Raw genomic sequence first — 19,015 nt, forward strand, 5'->3', positions numbered from 1 at the left:
TTTTGAACATTAGTAGAGAGTTTTTAAAATTATTATAATAGAATTCGTATCATGGATAAACTCAAAAAACTAAAATCTTATGGAATATTTCCATAAATATCATGCCAGATTTATTGTTTACTTTTTATAGCTAATATAAGTAGATGATATGCTGACAATACACGATTATACATATATTATATATGGCTTGTATAAAAATTACACATCCTTCGATTGTTTAATTTAAGTGGTCGGATGAGCACCTATTTAGGCTGATTAGACAAAGCCAGAAGAAAAATATGAAAAAATTTAAACCAAAGACTAAAAATATAAATAAAATTCTTATATAGACAATTTCTATTAAAACTCATTTGAACTAAATTAATTTTTTGTAACAAAAGAAAGAATATATAAAAAAATAAGATAAAAGAAAAAAATATTAAAAAAATGTATGAAAGATCTAAAAACCAGAAATAAGAGATGACAACGAATTTCTTCTGATGATTCATCTTTGTTGAGTATAAAAAATTTGGACATAAATATCATCGATTTCAAATATTTTTTTCAACTCGAGTACACAAATTTTAAAGTTATTTACATATAAATCAAATAACTTAGTTATTTAACATCGTTAATATCAAATATCAAAATGGGGTCATACTGAAAAATAAATTCACTGACATTATTATAAAAATAATTTTGCTGAAAAATAAAATTTTAGAAACTAAAATTTTAAAAATGAAATATTTTTAAGAGATATCGACATACCAAATAAAAGTTCAAGTAGTAGTAAAAAAGTCCAGTCGTATCCAAAGAGTCATTCATAGTCTCAACATTTGATTGTTTTGCCATAATAATGAGTTATTATTTCATTTCATGATTACTTTTAGGATCCAATGACATCGACGAGAATGGTATCGAAAAAGAAAAATAGAAGAAATGGTTAATTTTTTCATGTAGTGTTTTTATTAATATCCAATGATGATCTATATTTACCAAGAAAGTTTAAATTATAAGATTATTTACATATAATTTAAATAACTTAAATAATTAACATGATTAGTGTTCGCGCATCCGCGCGGGTGCTAATACTAGCGAATATCAAAGAGGCGGCTATTTATGAAACATCCTAAGTGAATTCTTTTTCTGTTTTAGACCCTAAAATCCTCACATTCAGTAGTTTGGGTTTGTTTCAGGCACCAATAATGACAAACAATAGATAAGTAGTAGTATATATTTTGAGAGGGGAAAATATACACACACCAAAAAAGAAATACTCCTATGTAGAAAGGCCAAGTGTAAGGAATTGAGGACGAAAACAGAAGAAACTAGAACTATGGGGAAAGTTTCATAACTCCAACCACGGCTTAGGGACCAATTGAACAACTTTCGGCAATGAACAAACACGAGCCAACAGTTTCTAAAAGTTTTCAGCAAGTGGGCACAGCATTGGAGCAAAATCAAAACACGTCAGCAGCCAAAATTCTGGTCTTAAGGCAATCCATTCGCGAGAGTTTTGAGTTGTCCGCCTCCGTATTCAACCAGATAACAATCCAGTTCCTCTGAGATTTCCACAAATACATTGTCCACACACACACGTCTCCATAAACGAATGACCCTAGGATTTACCGGCTAGGTGTTTCGGGCTGCATGAGTAGTTATCTAGAAATATCGGTAGAAGAAATCCGTTTCTTCAAAGTTGTGAAGCAGTTAAATAAACCATGGCGGTTGTTGTTTCTCACGCTTTCCTTGCTGTTCGTCAAGTTCCGTTCACGTCGTCGTCTTCCTTTAGAATACGCCCTTGCTTCTCTTCTCGTCGATGGTTAACTACTCCTCGCTTTACCCCTCAAAGGTGCCTCCTTTATGCTTTTATTTTAAGCTCTTGACATTCTGAATCACTGATTTGGTACTGTATATCTGCGTGTGGGCATTGTGACTTTACCCCTTTTCCCCAATAAATAGCTTAAATTTGGTATTCGGACAAGAATGTAGCACTCGTATAGGATAGTGTGGTCATTGTTGATTCTCAAGGATCAAATGCCTGAGGAAAGTCAATCTAATTTACTACTAGCTAAACAGAGGAAAAATAATGTGATACAGTGCAAGAGTTGCTGAATTCTTTGGTTTTAATGCAGGGTTGGAAGTTTTAGCTCTAGATGTTCCATAAATACTGACGTCTTAACTGACATTGCAACTGATGAAGAGGTTCGGGATGATGTTGCAACTGATGATTTCGGCTGTTCAGTACCTGTTATTCATCTCAAATCTGATATCCTGGAAACTGAAGCACTAAACCTGCTAGCTAAGGGCACATTCGTGGACACTCTCTTGACAACATTGCCTGTAGGATTTGTTATGATTAATTCTACTTAGTCATTTGACTGCCCCTGTTCCCATCTAACTATCACTTTGATTTTTCTATTATTAATGTTGACCAGGTCCTAACGGAGGAGGAGCAGAATATTATTGCTGCAACACCTGCTCATCCAGCAGGGTTATACGGTTAGTCTTTTCCTCTTAGGTGGAGTGGCATTTCATATTAGTGTGGTAGAAGCTTAACTTATGGTTAAAAGTGAATGAATTGCTGTCTGCTGTACGTTAAAATGCTGATAAATGCATAACCTCAACCTGGTTTGGAATTAACCAAAGGATACTTCTGTGAAATACCAATACATCGAGAATCTGGTGCGGTCCTCTAGAAGTTCGTATGATATGAGGCTGAGACACAAATATCTAAAAAAGGGTAGCCCGGTGCACTAAGCTCCCGCTATGGTCCAGGGAAGGGCCAGACCGCAAGGATCTATTGTACACAGCCTTACCCTTTATTTCTGCAAGAGGCTGTTTCCACGGGTTGAATACATGACCTTCTAATCACATGGCAATAACTTTATCAGTTACGCTAAGGCTCTCCTTCTGAGACATAAATATCTGTTCTTTTTTAATCAGATTTCATATGGTAGATGGATTATTTGGAGTAACAAAGCAATGTCATTAAACAAGCTGAAGATTTGAATTTTGGGAGCTCCCTAAGAACTCAAATCTTTTATCTTCATTAACGGAATATATATATATATATATATATATATATATATATATATATATATATATATATATATATATATTTGTGTTTCCTACGAAAGTTATTTTCCATATGCTTTGAGACATTAATTTAACAAGACCACCACTATTGTTGTTGATGATTCATGGAATTCCGCTAGGGGTCGTGTGGTAGGGTGCATAAGAATAATGTTGAATAGGTTGTATTACTAATGTTGGTATTAGTTATGCTTGCATTACAACAACAACCCAGTATAATTCCACTAGTGGGGTCTGGGGAGGGTAATGTGTACGCAGACCTTACCCCTACCCTGGGGTAGAGAGGCTGTTTCCAAATAGACCCTCGGCATCCTTCCCTTCAAGAACTCCCCACCTTGCTCTTGGGGTTATGCTTGCATTAGTTATGCTAAAATATTTCTTATCCATTGTTTGGTTTGATGTCAGACAAAAGGGGTAAGCAACCTCCACTTCCAACCAAGAGGTCGTGAGTTCGAGTCACCCCAAGAGCAAGGTGAGGAGTTCTTGGAGGGAAGTATGCCGAGGGTCTATTTGGAAACAACCACTCTATCCCAGGGTAGGGGTAAGGTCTGCGTGCACACTACCCTCCCCAGACCCCACTAGTGGGATTATACTGGGTGGTTATTGTTGTTGTTGTTTGGTTTGATGTATTAAAGCATTGCACAATTTTTTAAAGAATTGTTTGTTTACAAAAATACCCTCATAAACAGTCCATCACTTTATCTTTTTATAGAAACATATGTTGAGGAATGTTTAATTATGAAAAGATTTTAAAAAAATTATTTGATTTGTCTACTTATATTGTAGTATAGAACTGAATATTTGTTTATAAAAAAGGAAATATGCTAAGTATTTATTTATCACTTTCTTGGATTATTAGGCAAAGAAAGTTTAAATTAAAAAATAAAAGGAAAATGAGTTGATTATAAGTGCATTCCAATACGTAGTAATAGAGTACAAATTTATAAATTTACAATGAAGAAATTGGCAGAGTATAGATATAAATAGCGGGAGCAATTTCAATATCAAACTTTACATCAAACTTGCATTAATATAATAGCATATTTTAATCAAGCATAAATTTTGAAGGGCAAATTTGTCTTTAACTAATCTAATGCATGCATTGAAACCCATTGCATTGTTAATAACATGGTTTCCTATGCATTAGTTATGCTTAGGATAATGCTAAATAGGGTTTATAACTGATGCTTGCTTAACTAATGCATATGTTCAAAAAGTGTACCAAACAAGGTATTATTAATATACAAAGCTTATGCATGCATTATTCCACAAAACCCCCCGGCACATCACCAGGGTAATTTGTTTGATAAGTAGTTTGACTTTGAAAACATGACCAGTTAATGATTAGTCGAGTTATGCCGGTAATCTCTGAACATTTTATAGATTTCTGATGTCAATGCATTCGAACAGCTTTATATGCTAGTTGCCTGGCTGGGAATTTGGTGGAACAACTTTGGAATATTGCCTCGCCTGCTGCTATTGCATTGATTCATCCTAGTCTTCTTCCTGTAGCACTAATGGCTTTCGTTGCTAAGGTATTAAATTTTACTTTCTTGGATAAGGTAAGATGTTTTATTTTATTAATAGAAAGGTATCAAGAAGGTGCGAAAGAGGTTTAAAAAGAGCAGGACGGTCCTTGATTAGAAGTTACAGGAAGACTAAAGGCTTGAAGATAATTATTTACCTTACATCCTGCTATACTTTGTACAGCTTGCTGTAATTGGTGGAGGTCCTCTGGTTGGCAAGCTTATGGATCACTTTCCGAGGGTACCTGCATATAATTGTCTATCTATAGTCCAGGTATCCTTTTCGGGGTGTGTCGCTAAGGAATGGTGTATGCAAAACTTTTTCCTGCAAGTTTTCTAATACTTCTTTTCTGTCAGACAGCTGCCCAGTTGGTGTCTGTTGGAATGATTATACATGGTCATACTCTTCATCCAACATCTGCATCATCTTTACTTTTCCGTCCTTGGTTTGTTGTGCTTGTTCTAGCGGGAGCTGTTGAGAGGCTATCTGGGTTGGCATTGGGGGTCGCAGTGGAGCGTGATTGGGTTGTTTTGGTACTGCTGTTTGAACTTTGTTTTGTCAACTATATCTTACTTTTTGACTACTTAACGGTGCTTGAGCAGTTTCCTAATTTTAAGTCATGTTTTTACAGTTAGCTGGAACTAATCGCCCAGTTGCTCTTGCTCAAGCAAATGCTATTCTAAGCCGTATTGACCTCTTATGCGAGGTAATAGGCAATTCAATGGCAGCTTTTCCCCCCCTCTTTTGCAGCGTAATGATTATGAATGATCTAAAAAAATATATTCAGATGTATTGATATTTTGTTTCTATTGAGTTAAGTTTATCAAACATACTTTACTTGAAATTTGCAGTGATTGTCATTTAAGTTAAAAATTTGGTCTTTTATGATTTATCTTATAGCTCTCTTTTTTTTTCCGGGATAATTTTAGATTGCTGGTGCGGCATTGTTTGGCATTCTTCTGTCTAAATATGAACCAGTTTTATGCTTAAAAATTGCTGCCGGTTTGATGATTGGGGCACTTCCTGTTTTGGTAAATCTTAGTTCTGGTTCTATTTCATTCTGTGATTTGAAGTTTAGAACACTGTGTAGCTCTTAAATGTTATCACCTTTTTTACTAGGTATCTCTGACATGGCTAACCAACAAGCTTTCCTCTGGGGTTCTTGACCGTGCTGTGCAAACTTGTTGCAGTTGTTCCTCCGAGCGGTCTTTACTAGAATCTGAAAATATAGGTATCTTCTCTTGAGTTGAGTTACAATGAAGGTGGAAATAGATTTTACTTTATACTGAGCCTGTTGTTTGTTTTCAGTGAGAGTGGGTCTGGAAGCTATAAAGCATGGATGGTTTGAATATGTCAAACAACCTGTTCTTCCAGCAAGCATAGCCTATGTGCTTTTGTACTTCAATGTTGTTCTTGCACCTGGTGGTTTAATGACAGCATTCTTAACACAGCAAGGTAATTTCTGCATTCTAGACTCGTGATATTCTCACCTTTAGATTTTGCTTGTGTCACTAATTGGATTTTGATAATGTAGCTACTCTTAATAAACCTACCAGTGGCTATAATGATAGCTTTCTTGGTGTCTCTAAGCATGGTTGTTTTGGATATGATGATGGTTTACTTGGTGGCTCTACATGAAAACTGATTTGAGATGTATGATCATCTATTTGACTCTTGCAGTGTACTGAATCTTACCACTTCATGAAACAATTTACAAGCTCATAGAAAGTGCTCAAACATTAGGGTAGACAACCTGGATTGGTTTGTTGGACCATGACCTATAAGAAATAAAAAAGTTTGAATTGAATCAATGCTTTTGTTTGTTTGAACTTTTGATTATTATTTCATCAATTTGAAATTTATATGGTATTTATGAGCTATCCTGGTTTGTCACAGCCCTTGAGGTCTTGAAGAAATTACAGTTAATCCTATTTATGGAGAGAAACTCATATCTGTGAAGTGTACTTTTTGTCATGCGGATATATACCATATAGAAGGGATGTTCTTAGAAAGAAACGAAATGTTTAACCTTCTTTATCTGTAGATTAAGTCGTTACTGACTAGGAACCTTTAAAAACATTTAGCTGTTGATTGTTATAACGTTTATTTATTTATTTTTATTTTTAAAATTTTTATGGATGAGGATCTATGATGGTTTTGTCCCAAAATCCTTCTAATGCCTAAAGATATCCTATTAACAAGTAGCCTAAACTCTACACCATAATAACTTGAGATAGTCCCCATCTTTATTTCTAGATATTTCTCTTGTAGTAATGTATTATCTGGGGAAAGAATGTGAGTTGACTCAAAACCTTAAGACAACATCTTTAAATCTCTTTGGATTCCCTTATCTTATCGAATAGGGGATATTACACGAGCATCTTGATTATGGGGTTTATATGTGGACTTTAATGCTATTAACACCCTTATGCATGTTTAACTGATTTTGGGTTGACATGTGTACTTATTGCAAAGTTATGAGTGTGAGAAAAGGTATGCCAAAGCTTGGTCTTTATATGAGCATCCAACTTGAAAGCTTAGGACAGTAGGTCGAGTAATTCAAGACCTTTGTAACTCCTTTTTAGGACACTGTACAACTCTTATCACTTAAGAATAAAATAGCCGTATGAATTCATAGACGGTTTCTCTTACCCTCAGAGAAGAGGGGTTGCTCTGATGGTAAGCAACCTCCACTTCCAACCAAGAGGTTGTGAGTTCGAGTCACCCCAAGAGCAAGGTGGGGAGTTCTTGGAGGGAAGGATGCCGTTGGAAACAGCTTCTCTACCCCAGGGTAGGGGTAAGGTCTGCGTATACACTACCCTCCCCAGACCCCACTAGTGGGATTATACTGGGTTGTTGTTGTTGTTTCTCTTACCCTCAGAATGGATGGAATGCTCCTATATTGACCAGATTTTCCAAGAAAATTATCCATTACAAGAGGACCCAAAGGTGTGGCCTAACCGTCAATGTGGGTAAAAGTTAAAACCATGGAGAAAAGATTATGTTGCCTAAGCCTTGGTGAGTAGAGTTACATGGTGCTTGTGCTGGTAGGAGGTAGCAGGTACTCGTGGGAATAATCGAGGTTGTGCAAGATGGCCCGAACACCACTTTTATAAAAAAGAATTATCCATTACAAGAAGGAAATAATTAAATACTTTAATTTTTAAAATCCTTAGTGATTGCAATGTTGACTTAAAAATTCATGTCTAATCCTTTGACCCGCACAACACCGTGGGAATATTTTGGTGTTGGCAAGCATAGGTGACTTTCTCTGTGTGGTGTCTTGGGCAGTTTCACCCAGTGGACCATGTTTTCGCCTAGGTTATGTTACACACGCACATGCCACTTCTTGGATGTTTCAGGATATTTTTCATGTGAAATTGTGAGTGTGTCCAACAAGCGCAGTGGCCTTTTAGTTGTAAATTAGGTGCTCACACCTTTTAAATTCAAGCAGCTTGCTGGCTTTATTAATAGTGTTTTTGCAACTCTAAGTGGCATATCCTGTAAACACTGGTCTTGTTATGCATTCCATCTTAGAAGTTTGCAACTAAATTGGAAATTTGCATAATCCATGTATGACCTATATGCTTTCTGAAGTTTGTAGGTAATTGCTCAGATGAATGAGAGTTGCACTTCCTGCAAAAGCTTTAAAATATATCAGAAACTCATCATTGCTAAAAAAAAACTGAAATTGAAAATAGTGACCACTTTCAAAAGATCTTCAAAGAAATAGGAGATCTCTGTGGGGGATGGTTAGCTACAGAAGAAGAAACTGATCTCAAAAACCATCTTAGTGGGCAAGAATCAAAATTGTTGGTGATGGCAGAAAGACTCCCAATGAGGTGGGGATTGAAAGAGACGGAACCAAATTTTTCATCCCAATCTGGGCTGAAAGAAAGACACGGTATGAGCTTAACACTGGTAAAGGAAAGGCAAGTGGACAATTTGCACAAGGTTCAACTTCGATGAATCAGAGCAGTAAAGTGTCAAAAGTCAAGCTGAAATCCTATGACCCCGATATGGCTGCACAAGTCATTTTTAATGACCTCTCGTGTGAGATCTCTGATGATACTGGGCGGAAGCCTTATATCGAGGAAATGGGAGGGCCTTCTTACTCGGGGGCAAAAGAGTCCTCTCCAGGGGACCAAACCCTCAATGTGAATCTCGAAAGTATGCAAAAGGAAACAATTACCAGTTGCAATCAGTCAGATGGAGGAGCAGATTGGGCAAGATCGGAACAGAAGGAAGGGGAGCAAAGCATAAACTCAGAGATGGGGAATGAACATGTGGGAAGCACTGTGGAACACCTAAAGCAACTTAGCTCTATTCAAGAGTGGGAAATCGAGGAGGTGATTCCTATAGCAGTTCAGCAACACATTCCATCACTGGATAAAGACATGGATGCAACAATATGGGTCCACCAAAATATGATCAAATTAGGGAAAATGTTTGGAGTAGATTTTCAAGGACATGAAGAAGAAGCACTGGAGTTGCTAATGCAAATTGACAGCTGCAGACAGGTAAGAAGGGTGGAGACAGAGTTGGAGGTGAAGAAACAAAGATTCAAAGTATCACTGGAATTAAAAGGTTTAACTTCGTTCGATGTCAAGTTCAAGAGTGATGGAAAAAGGAGTAGGGGAAGAGATCTATCAATCATTTCTATATGATGATCAAAGTAATTTCCTGGAATGTAAGGGGATTAAACGATAAGAAGAAAAGGGAGATAATAAAAAGTCAAGTGCAGAATTGGAGGGCAGACATTATTTGCATGCAAGAAACAAAAGTCGAGGGGGATATCGAGGAAATAGTCAGGCAAATATGGGGTGGTAGATGGGTTAGGTATGCAAGTTTAGAAGCTAGCGGCACGAGAGGGGGGATTTTGTTGTTATGGGATTGCAGAGTATGGAAAGGGGAGGTGTTACAGACTGGTGCATACACTTTGACGTGCAAGTTTGACGCTCTTCTACAGAATTTTCAATGTCACATAACAGGAGTGTATGCTCCAAATTGTAGAATAGAAAGGAAAAAAGTATGGAGAGAAATTGGTGCAGTGAGGGGATTGATGGAAGGTCCTTGGGCGGTTTGTGGCGATTTTAACGTTACAAGGTACCCTTCTGAAAAACGGGAATGTTCAAGGAGGTCCAGAGCGATGGTGGAGTTTTCGGATTGTATAGAAGATATGAAGTTAATAGATCTTCGACTTGAAGGAGGAAACTATACTTGGTTCAAAGGGGACAATCATACAACGGCTTCAAGAATTGATAGATTTCTCATCTCAGAAGAATGGGATGTAAGGTTCAGAAATATCAAGCAATCTATCCAACAAAGGTTGATTTCGGACCATTCACCTGTGGCTCTAGACTGTGGTGCGTGGGAACAAGCTAAATCATACTTTAAGTTTGAAAATTGGTGGCTGAATGTGGAAGGCTTTGAGGATAGAATTAGAGAGTGGTGGGGATCTTTTGAATTCTCAGGAAGACCTGATTACATTTTAGCTTGCAAGTTAAAAGCTCTCAAGGGCAAGCTAAAAGGATGGAGTAGATGTTACGAAGGGAATTTGGGACTGCAGAAATCAAAATTGCTAAGTCAACTAGCAGATTTTGAGACAACGCAACAACTAAGAGCGTTGACAGAGGAGGAATCAGTCAGGAAAGCAGTCACTCTAATGGAGATTGAGGTGCAACTCAAGAATGAAGAATTGGCATGGAGACAAAAATCAAGAGCTTTGTGGCTCAAAGAAGGGGATATGAATACAAAATTTTTCCATCGGACTGCAAATGCACGCAAGAGAAACAACAACATTGACCAAATAATGATTCGACATGAAGTAATCGAGGATCCAGAAAGAATAGAGAACGAGATCATAGAATTCTACAAGGAGCTTTACACAGAACCTGAACAGTGGAGACCAACAGTCAATTTCGAAAATAGTTCAAGCATTTCTGAATCAGAAAGGGAGTCTTTACAGAGTAATTTTGAGGAACAAGAAGTGCTGAGCAGTCTGAAGATGTGTGCAAGTGACAAGGCTCCAGGGCCATATGGATACACAATGGGTTTTTTCAGAAAGTGCTGGGACATTCTGAAGGAAGATATCATGGCGGCTTTTAACAACTTCCATTCACAGGAGATGTTTGAGAAAAGCTTCAATGCAACATATATAGCTTTGATTCCAAAGAAGACAGGTGCGAAAGAATTGAGAGATTTCAGACCGATCAGTCTAATAGGGAGCTTCTACAAACTGCTCGCAAAAGTCTTAACTGAAAGACTTAAGAGGGTGGTTGGGAAAATTGTCGATGCTCAACAAATGGCGTTCATCAAAGGAAGACAAATAATTGATGCAGTGATGATTGCCAATGAAGCTGTGGATTCAAGAATAAAAAAGAAAGAACCTGGAATCTTATGCAAATTGGATATCGAGAAGGCCTATGATCATGTGAACTGGAGCTTCCTACTAAGAATGTTAGAACAAATGGGTTTTGGGCAAAAATGGATTAGATGGATGAAATTTTGTATATCTACTGTGAAATTTTCCATTCTTATAAATGGATGTCCTAAAGGTTATTTTCATTCACACAGAGGTCTCAGACAAGGTGATCCTTTATCTCCCTTTCTATTCATCATAGCCATGAAAGGATTAAACAACATGATCAAAACGGCTAAAGTCAGTGGATGGGTTAAAGGCTTTGAGGTAAACAGGAGTGGGGCTAACAATCTAGAGATCACACATCTCCAATATGCAGATGATACTCTAGTCTTCTGTGATGCTGAAAAAGACCAACTTAGATTCTTAAGGATCATTTTGGTTTTATTTGAGGGAGTATCAGGATTACACATTAACTGGAGAAAGAGCAATATTTTTCCCATTAATGAAGTTAACAATATGGGGCAACTGACTCAGATATTGGGAGGAGAACTTGGGTCCCTACCAACTGTTTACCTTGGGATGCCTCTTGGTGCAAGATCCAAATCAAAAGAAATCTGGAATTCAGTCATAGAAAAGTGTGAGAAGAAGTTGTCAAGATGGAAATCGCAGTACCTATCATTGGGGGGTAGGCTAGTTCTAATCAACTCAGTATTAGACTCTCTACCTACTTACATGATGTCTTTGTTCCCAATTCCAGCAGGCGTTTTACAGAGATTGGACAAACTCCGAAGAACTTTCCTTTGGCAAGGCAATAAGGAGAAAAAGGTCTTCGATTTAGTCAATTGGAAGACGCTAACAATGGATAAAAAACAAGGTGGAATGGGGATTAGGAATTTGAAGAACCAAAGCAAGGCTCTTAGAATTAAATGGTTATGGAAGTACTCTAAAGAACCCCAATCTTTATGGTCCAAAGTGATCAAAGCAAAGTATGGTGAAGAAAACAACTGGGTGTCAAAAAGAGTCAGAACATCACATGGAGTAAGTGTGTGGAAATCCATCAGAGAACCTTGGCCAATAATGAAGAATCATTCCTCCATAAGAGTGAACAACGGAAGGAACACATCATTTTGGAATGATAACTGGTTAGGAATTGGAAGCTTAAAGGAAAGATACCCAGATATGTTCGTTGTTGCACAAAACCAGCATAAGACAGTAGCTGAAATGAGGAGTTGTCATGGATGGGAAATAGCTCTAAGAAGAGAGCTGAATGACTGGGAGATAATAAGACTAACTGACCTCTACAAAGAGCTGGAAGCATTTACAGGATTACAGGAAGGTTTGGATTCAATATGGTTGAAGAGGCACAACAGAGGGGTTTACCGAGTGAAGGATGCATATAAGATTTTGAATCATGATAATCAACAGGTAGACACATGGCCTTGGAAACATATATGGAAAACAAAGATTCCATACAAGGTAGCTTGCTTCACTTGGCTACTAGCAAAGGAGGGGTTTTAACCCAGGATAATCTCATAAAAAGGGGAATATCTCTGTGTTCAAGATGTTTTCTGTGCGGGGAAAATGCAGAAACTGTCAACCATTTGTTTCTACATTGCAAGATTACAGACCACTATGGAAAATCTTTATAAGTCTTAGGGGTATTTCATGGTCAATGCCATACAAGATTAAAGATGTCATTTATAGTTGGGAAGTAGCTGGAGCTGAAGCAACTAGCAGAGATAGATGGAGGACTGTTCCGGCTTGTATTTGGTGGACAGTCTGGAGGGAAAGGAACACTAGATGTTTTGAAGACAGAAGCAATCCACTGCAGAAGATCAAACTCAATTGTATTCTTCTATTTTGTTTTTGGTGCAAACAGATGTACACAGAAGATAAATTGACAATCATAGACATACTAGGATCCTGCTAGGTTTTAAATTAGAATATCTTCAAATTCTCTCTATGTAAATTTGGTTTTCAGTGCAACCTATGTATGATTTTTATAATATATACAATAGTTACCAATTCAAAAAAAAAAATAGTGACCACTTTAATCTCAAGGGAACATCACTGTAATGATTTCAGGTTTAAATCCATCTATTATTGGGGGCTTCAGTGGAATATGTGCTTTAATGGGCGTCGCAGCAACATTTGTCTCTGCAAAGATGGTCAAGCACCTTGGCATCTTAAGGGTTGGTTCTGCTTCTTATATGTTTCTTGTTCTTGTCAGAAATAGTGTCCTCTTATCATTCACAGTCTGGGTCTAACTTTCATGAATTTTAAAATATCAGGCTGGAGCTGCTGGCCTAATTTTCCAGGCTTCGCTTCTGACCACAGCTGTTGCTGTCTACTGGAGTGGATCTCTTTCTCAGCAGACTCCCGTTTTCTTTTTCTTGGCTTTAGTTGTAAGTTATTGCTCTTGTTATTTTTGCTTTAAATGAGAATTTTTTGTGGCCAACTATATAACCTTTTATTTGCATTTAAAGAACCTATTTTTGAAAGTGCTTTATCTTTCGACAGATTGCTTCATGAGAATTTTATATTCATCTAGTTTCGTTGGCATGCTCTGGTACTTGTATGATTTAGTGACTGTAAAGATGATCTGAAATTGGATAATTGTTATCGTAAGTTCAAGAAGACTTATGTTGACTATTTCACAGGTATTGTCAAGACTGGGACACATGTCCTATGATGTCATTGGGCAACAGATTCTACAAACTGGAATACCTGCATCTAAGGCTAATCTTGTAGGAACAACCGAGGTTGCTGTTGCAAGTTTAGCAGAATCAATCATGTTAGGAGTTGCAATAATTGTTAATGATGTCTCACATTTTGGATTTCTAGCGACACTTTCCCTTGTATCAGTAGTTGGGGCAGCATGTCTATACTGTAGATGGTTGGAAAGTCCGACAGATACACAAAGGACTCTTTTCTCTTTTAGCCCTCATTTTTGAAATGCCAAAAATAAGTAGCAAGTAGTTGTAAATTCTTCTGTAGCATGGTTTTAGTCATCATATTGAAAGTTGTACATCCCAATTGAACTGCATCCAGTATGGCTTTTGTAAATAGTTACTACTATATCAGCTAACATTCATTTTATATAAAAGTTGTGAAGTACTCATTTGAAGTGAAGTAGGATCTTTCAAGTTTTTGTATGGATTTGTTAAGTCGGACATATGTGAGATAGAAGCTTTAATTATTTCATGCTGCAGCAATTTTTTACCCCATCCCTCCATCTCTAAGGACAATAATTTCCATCAGTTTTGCGGAAGTGACATCCTTGTATAACTCTCTATTTATCTCGGTGCAAGACTGTTAATATTAGCATGTCCACTGAGGCTGTATTTTTTTATACTTATCCTGGGGCTTGAGTTGCCCGAACTGTTCGATTTCTAGCTATGTAGTGAATTGCATGCCATGATCAGAGATGACTCCTTTGTGATAAGTACTATGCTTCGGTTGTTACCTGGCCATCCAGGTGAGAATTGAAAAATAATTATGCCTAAGATATCTAAACAGTTGTACATATATTCAGGCAATATGTGAAGTGGGGATTTATCAAAAGTTGGTCCCCCCCCCCCCCCCCAAGTCAATTCCTAGTACATCAGTTATGTTCAGTGATGTCATTTATGCTGTATGTACAGCATCAAAGATGAACATCGAACAGTAGCTGCAGTTCCTTTTTGCTGTCTTCTTGAGCATTATGTTTCTTATAACAAGTTTGGAAGTAATCTAGATGATATATTTATTCAATTTTCCACTGCTTATTGCATAGATTTCATTGAACAGTTTTGAATTCTCAGAGTAGAGGGCAGCTTCTATATGAAAACGAAGCTTTTAAGTGCCAGAGACTAATTTTATTTCGAAAGGCAGTTATCTATCTTGAATGGTGATTTATCGTCAAGGATGTAGATATCCAGAGAAGTGAAAAACACTCAAATATATTAAGAACATGTTAAAAAGCATAGATTTTTCGCCCTGGAATCCTTTGACAGCCCAGGATGTCCTGTAGGTTTATTTAAAGGTTAGTGGTTCAAGCCAATAAGCGAGGAGCTCTTCTCACTCAAGCTCAAGCATTTACTTTTACCAATGCCTTGGGACTAAAACTGTCTCGAACTTGGTTTCTCCCCCCTTGATTTTATATAATTGAAAATGGATTTACTTTGAATTGGTTTTTTATTTATCAGGGAACATGCTTGTAGTTGTCTTTGAATGGTGCTTCGAATCTTATCCCTCACAATGCTGTGAAATTGTTTTAAGCCATATGTTCTCGTATCAAGACAAGTATAACCCTTTAGACAATTAGATATACCATCAACTCAGGTCTTCAATTGTTGTCTGGAAAAGTCGAGTACATGACAAGTAGTGAAATGAATATTATGTACTTTTCAAACTTACAGTAAATCTTGTGAAGTTTTTAAAATTGAAACTCTACTTTTAAAACTTGGCCTCATTTAGTTCTGAAAATAAATAAAACTGACATTGATAAGCAACAGTTAAAACTTAAGCTGGCATCATGGTACGCTGCTTGTGGTGGACCATTGTAGTAAAATAATGGCATCAGCTTCTTCACATGTTTTTTAAATGGAAGGTCATATTCTAAATTGTACATCTACACTGTTTTAGGGAGGGGCTTCAGTAAGGAGGACTTTAAGACTACTGTTTGTGCACGAACCATAAGAAGAAAAAAAAAATGATTATGACTTTTGGCAGTGTGTGTTTGATAGAGGGAAAGTTGCTTGTATTGGTTGCACGAGTTCCTTACAGACATTGGCATATAAACAACTTCTGGACATTAATCTGTGTTATTAGTGGTTTGATCAAAATCCTCAAGTTTATCTCATTTGAAGAACTCTCATGTTGGTTGCTTCACATCGATGCTTACTATTTTTTTTGGTTACGGGAGCAAACGTGTCATGACCCAAGCTGATGGCATGTATTGTTCGCTTTAAGCTTAGGCTCGCACGAATTTGTCTTTCAGGCTACGTCACATCAAGTCTCAAAAGTGCGCGTACCATGTGATGACTTATAAAGCTCTTCACGTTTGTCTCTCATTCCTAAGATTCATCCAATATGACATGTGTACCCTTCTTCAAAAATTTGTTAGCAGAGACGCTTATCAATCCTGCTCAACTTGCCCTCATCCATCCACCCTTAGTCATGGACATCACAAAATGCTTTTTAAATAATAGCGCTTAGTTAGGCTTTCATTTTATTATTTTACTTTTTTTTTTTTTTTTTTTTTGAAAACGAGGAAGAGCCTACTTGGAAGGTTGCAAAAAGTGCAGAAAACAATGTGTGCCAATTACAGTTGCAAATTAAAGAAGAAACAAAGGAAGAAGGCAGGCTTTGGTTGTTGAGTCACGAGTGAGTTTGGGGTAACGGGTCAACTGCACGTATCCGTTACGCTGTTTCTGCCTAAGATTCCAATACAAAATCTTAGTCCTTTATTACATTTCCTCAAACCCCAATATAAATACACACTTTCACACAAACAAAAGTACCAATTATTATATTATACTAATCCATCCGTTCCAAAATAAGTAATTTCTTGATATTTTTTTGTGGTCCAAAATAAGTTATTTTTTCAGATTTTAAGAATAAATTAATTATTTTTTTCCTACATTGCCCTCATAGTAAATAGTGTTGGAGTATGTGTTAGGAGTGTTTATGTGAAGAGATAGTAAATGTTAATATGATCAATTTCATTGTTAATTAATGTTAAAAGATGAATTTTTTAATCTGTGTGAAAACAGCTAAAAAATCACTTATTTTGGACGGGGGTGTACAATGTTTGGTATCTTCGTCTCGACTTTTACTCCAAATTTATCGGTTCAACTTTTCTTCTCTTTATTTTTTCCAAAAAAACTTTTGATTACATTGGGCATTAGGGAGGAGGAAAAGGAATGATAAGATTCGAACCACTATTGTTTGAGTGACTTGTAGTCATAACATTAGGCAATAAGCCTTGGCCGTTCTTTTCTATTTCGAACTCGTTTCCATTTATTTGACCACACTTTTCTTTTATAAGGAAAAGATTAATACTTTCTCCATCCAAATTGACTTGTCCACTATATTGAATGTAGTTATTCGCTTTTATTTGTTCAGTTTGAAAAACTAATGAATAATTTACCATATACTTATTTTACCTTTATCATTTTCCAACATTTTAAATTTAAAATAGTCAAAGTTAATTAGGGATGATAAAGAAAAATTAACATGTTATTTATTATTTTTGAAGGGGTGTACCAAGTCAATAGTGGATAAGTAAACTTGAACGGAGGGAATAATAGTTATTTGACCACGCTTTTAAAATGGCAAAAGCTTATATCTTCAATATAATTCAAAGTATGATTGGGAAAGAAACAATTCAAGTTCGAAGAAACATTTTGACATTGGATAGCTCTTTCTAGTTCATTCAATTAAATAGCTATATGTTGTCATATCTATCTGAATTAATTAATTCTAGTACAATAACTATAGGTGCACACATTTTCTTGTTTAATCAACAAGAAAAAGGAAAATGTGAATGTATAGAGTTGTTGATTAAGGGGTTTGAAGGTAAGGTAGTGTAAATGTAGTGTTACGCACACATCCAATCTATCATAAATGGTTTCCCTCTCGATAGGATAGATGTCTTTCAGTTTTCTTTTCCTTTTTCCCTTCCCTTTCTTTTCTGTCTATCTATCTGTCAACTTAATAAAGAAAAAAAATGGACTAAAATATTCCAAAAGAAATGAAAAGAAACAAGTCAGTGAGTCACGTGAATCGATGCACTACTACCGTCATCCATCCATACAAACTACCGTCATCCATCCATACAACAGACACTTTTAAAAATAAAAAAAATTACTCTCATACACCAAAATTATGTAGTACTCTGATTATATTAGATGACTTGTTACAATAAATATCCATATGATATATTTATAGGTTTAATGTCGAACTTCGCAGGAATAAGCCTTCTGAGATTGAGTTCTACATGCTATACGTATAAAAGATATTCTATGTTATAACATTACTTAAAAGATATTGTTAATAATAAATAAAATTAACCATGAGAAAAGTAAGATAAACAACGTGTTATAACAGAGGCGGATCTAGAATTTTTATAACATGGGTGCACCACTAAAAAAAAGAAGAAAAAAAAGTATTAAGTGAGATTTGATCCCTAGTCCTCTAGGTAAATAAATCATCATTCAACCAAGTGCACCATTTAGCTTCTTTAAAGCATGGGTGCCAGCAGAGAATACTAGACCAATTCCAAAAAAATTACATAAAATACCTAGCTTGACGGAAAAACCATGAGTTCACGTGCCCGTCAATTTGCCTACAAATCCGCCCCGTGCTACAAAGTGTAAATACAATAGTCGCGTACTAAACTTTACATTATAAATATGCAAGTTAAATCACACATATATGATGAAAGGTAAGAATTTACGTGCCCACAATTTATATTAACCTAACAAATACATAATACATGTCTGTACATATATTGTTAAATCATAAGTAATTAGTACATATTTTATCTTAATTTATTATTTACTCATGATAGATTTGTATAATTTCGTGTATATATGAAATTCATACTTTAATATGATAGGAGTATAAGTATTAATTATATAGCGCCCGTGTTTGTCGCGTGCACTCAACGCTGGCTGAAACATCTTTAGCAGTCTGACCATAATACAATGCACAAAGCAGTGATGCACTACTACTACAGTTTTACTGCAGTTTGCTTAGGGTTTTGTCAGTAGTCAAACAAACTCTCATTTCTCTCTTCCTTTTTGGGAATTGCTTCAGTCTTCAGTCTTCAGTCTTCTCTCTTTTTTGTTTTTCAAGCTTGCATTTGTTTATGTTTGTTATACACTTCTCTCCTCATTACATGCATTCTTCTCTATGCATGCCTGTCTCCATAGATTTGTTTTTTTTTTACATTCTCTATATTTGAACCAATAATTTTCTACACCCAGCTGTGACATTATATTGTTTCTAGTCACTGAATCAACAGAAAGGTGTTCTACTAAAGATATCTGTCATCAGTGTCAT

The 19,015-nt window shown here is 36.2% G+C and overlaps 1 protein-coding gene across 1 annotated transcript; it reads left to right on the plus strand.

Annotated features, from left to right (window-relative positions):
- The first annotated feature begins 1,451 nt into the window (after positions 1–1,451).
- Positions 1,452–14,098, plus strand: LOC104238321 (solute carrier family 40 member 3, chloroplastic). The gene is made up of 13 exons (XM_009792646.2): positions 1,452–1,831; positions 2,115–2,322; positions 2,418–2,481; positions 4,486–4,610; positions 4,786–4,875; positions 4,959–5,135; positions 5,234–5,308; positions 5,532–5,633; positions 5,722–5,833; positions 5,911–6,057; positions 13,052–13,158; positions 13,258–13,371; positions 13,627–14,098. Exons 1-13 carry the CDS (start codon positions 1,701–1,703, stop codon positions 13,918–13,920), a joined length of 1,746 nt encoding a protein of 581 aa, XP_009790948.1. The 5' UTR covers positions 1,452–1,700; the 3' UTR covers positions 13,921–14,098.
- Positions 14,099–19,015: the final 4,917 nt, after the last annotated feature.

This window comes from Nicotiana sylvestris, chromosome 1, assembly GCF_000393655.2.
Source record: "Nicotiana sylvestris chromosome 1, ASM39365v2, whole genome shotgun sequence".
Lineage (NCBI taxonomy): Eukaryota > Viridiplantae > Streptophyta > Magnoliopsida > Solanales > Solanaceae > Nicotiana > Nicotiana sylvestris.

Excerpts from the sequence above, each read along its gene's own strand:
- LOC104238321 (XM_009792646.2), top strand. The coding sequence starts at position 1,701 with ATGGCGGTTGTTGTTTCTCACGCTTTCCTTGCTGTTCGTCAAGTTCCG. Across the intron at positions 1,832-2,114 it reads CCTCGCTTTACCCCTCAAAG|GGTTGGAAGTTTTAGCTCTA; the intron begins GTGCCTCCTTTA and ends GTTTTAATGCAG. Across the intron at positions 4,611-4,785 it reads TAATGGCTTTCGTTGCTAAG|CTTGCTGTAATTGGTGGAGG; the intron begins GTATTAAATTTT and ends TACTTTGTACAG.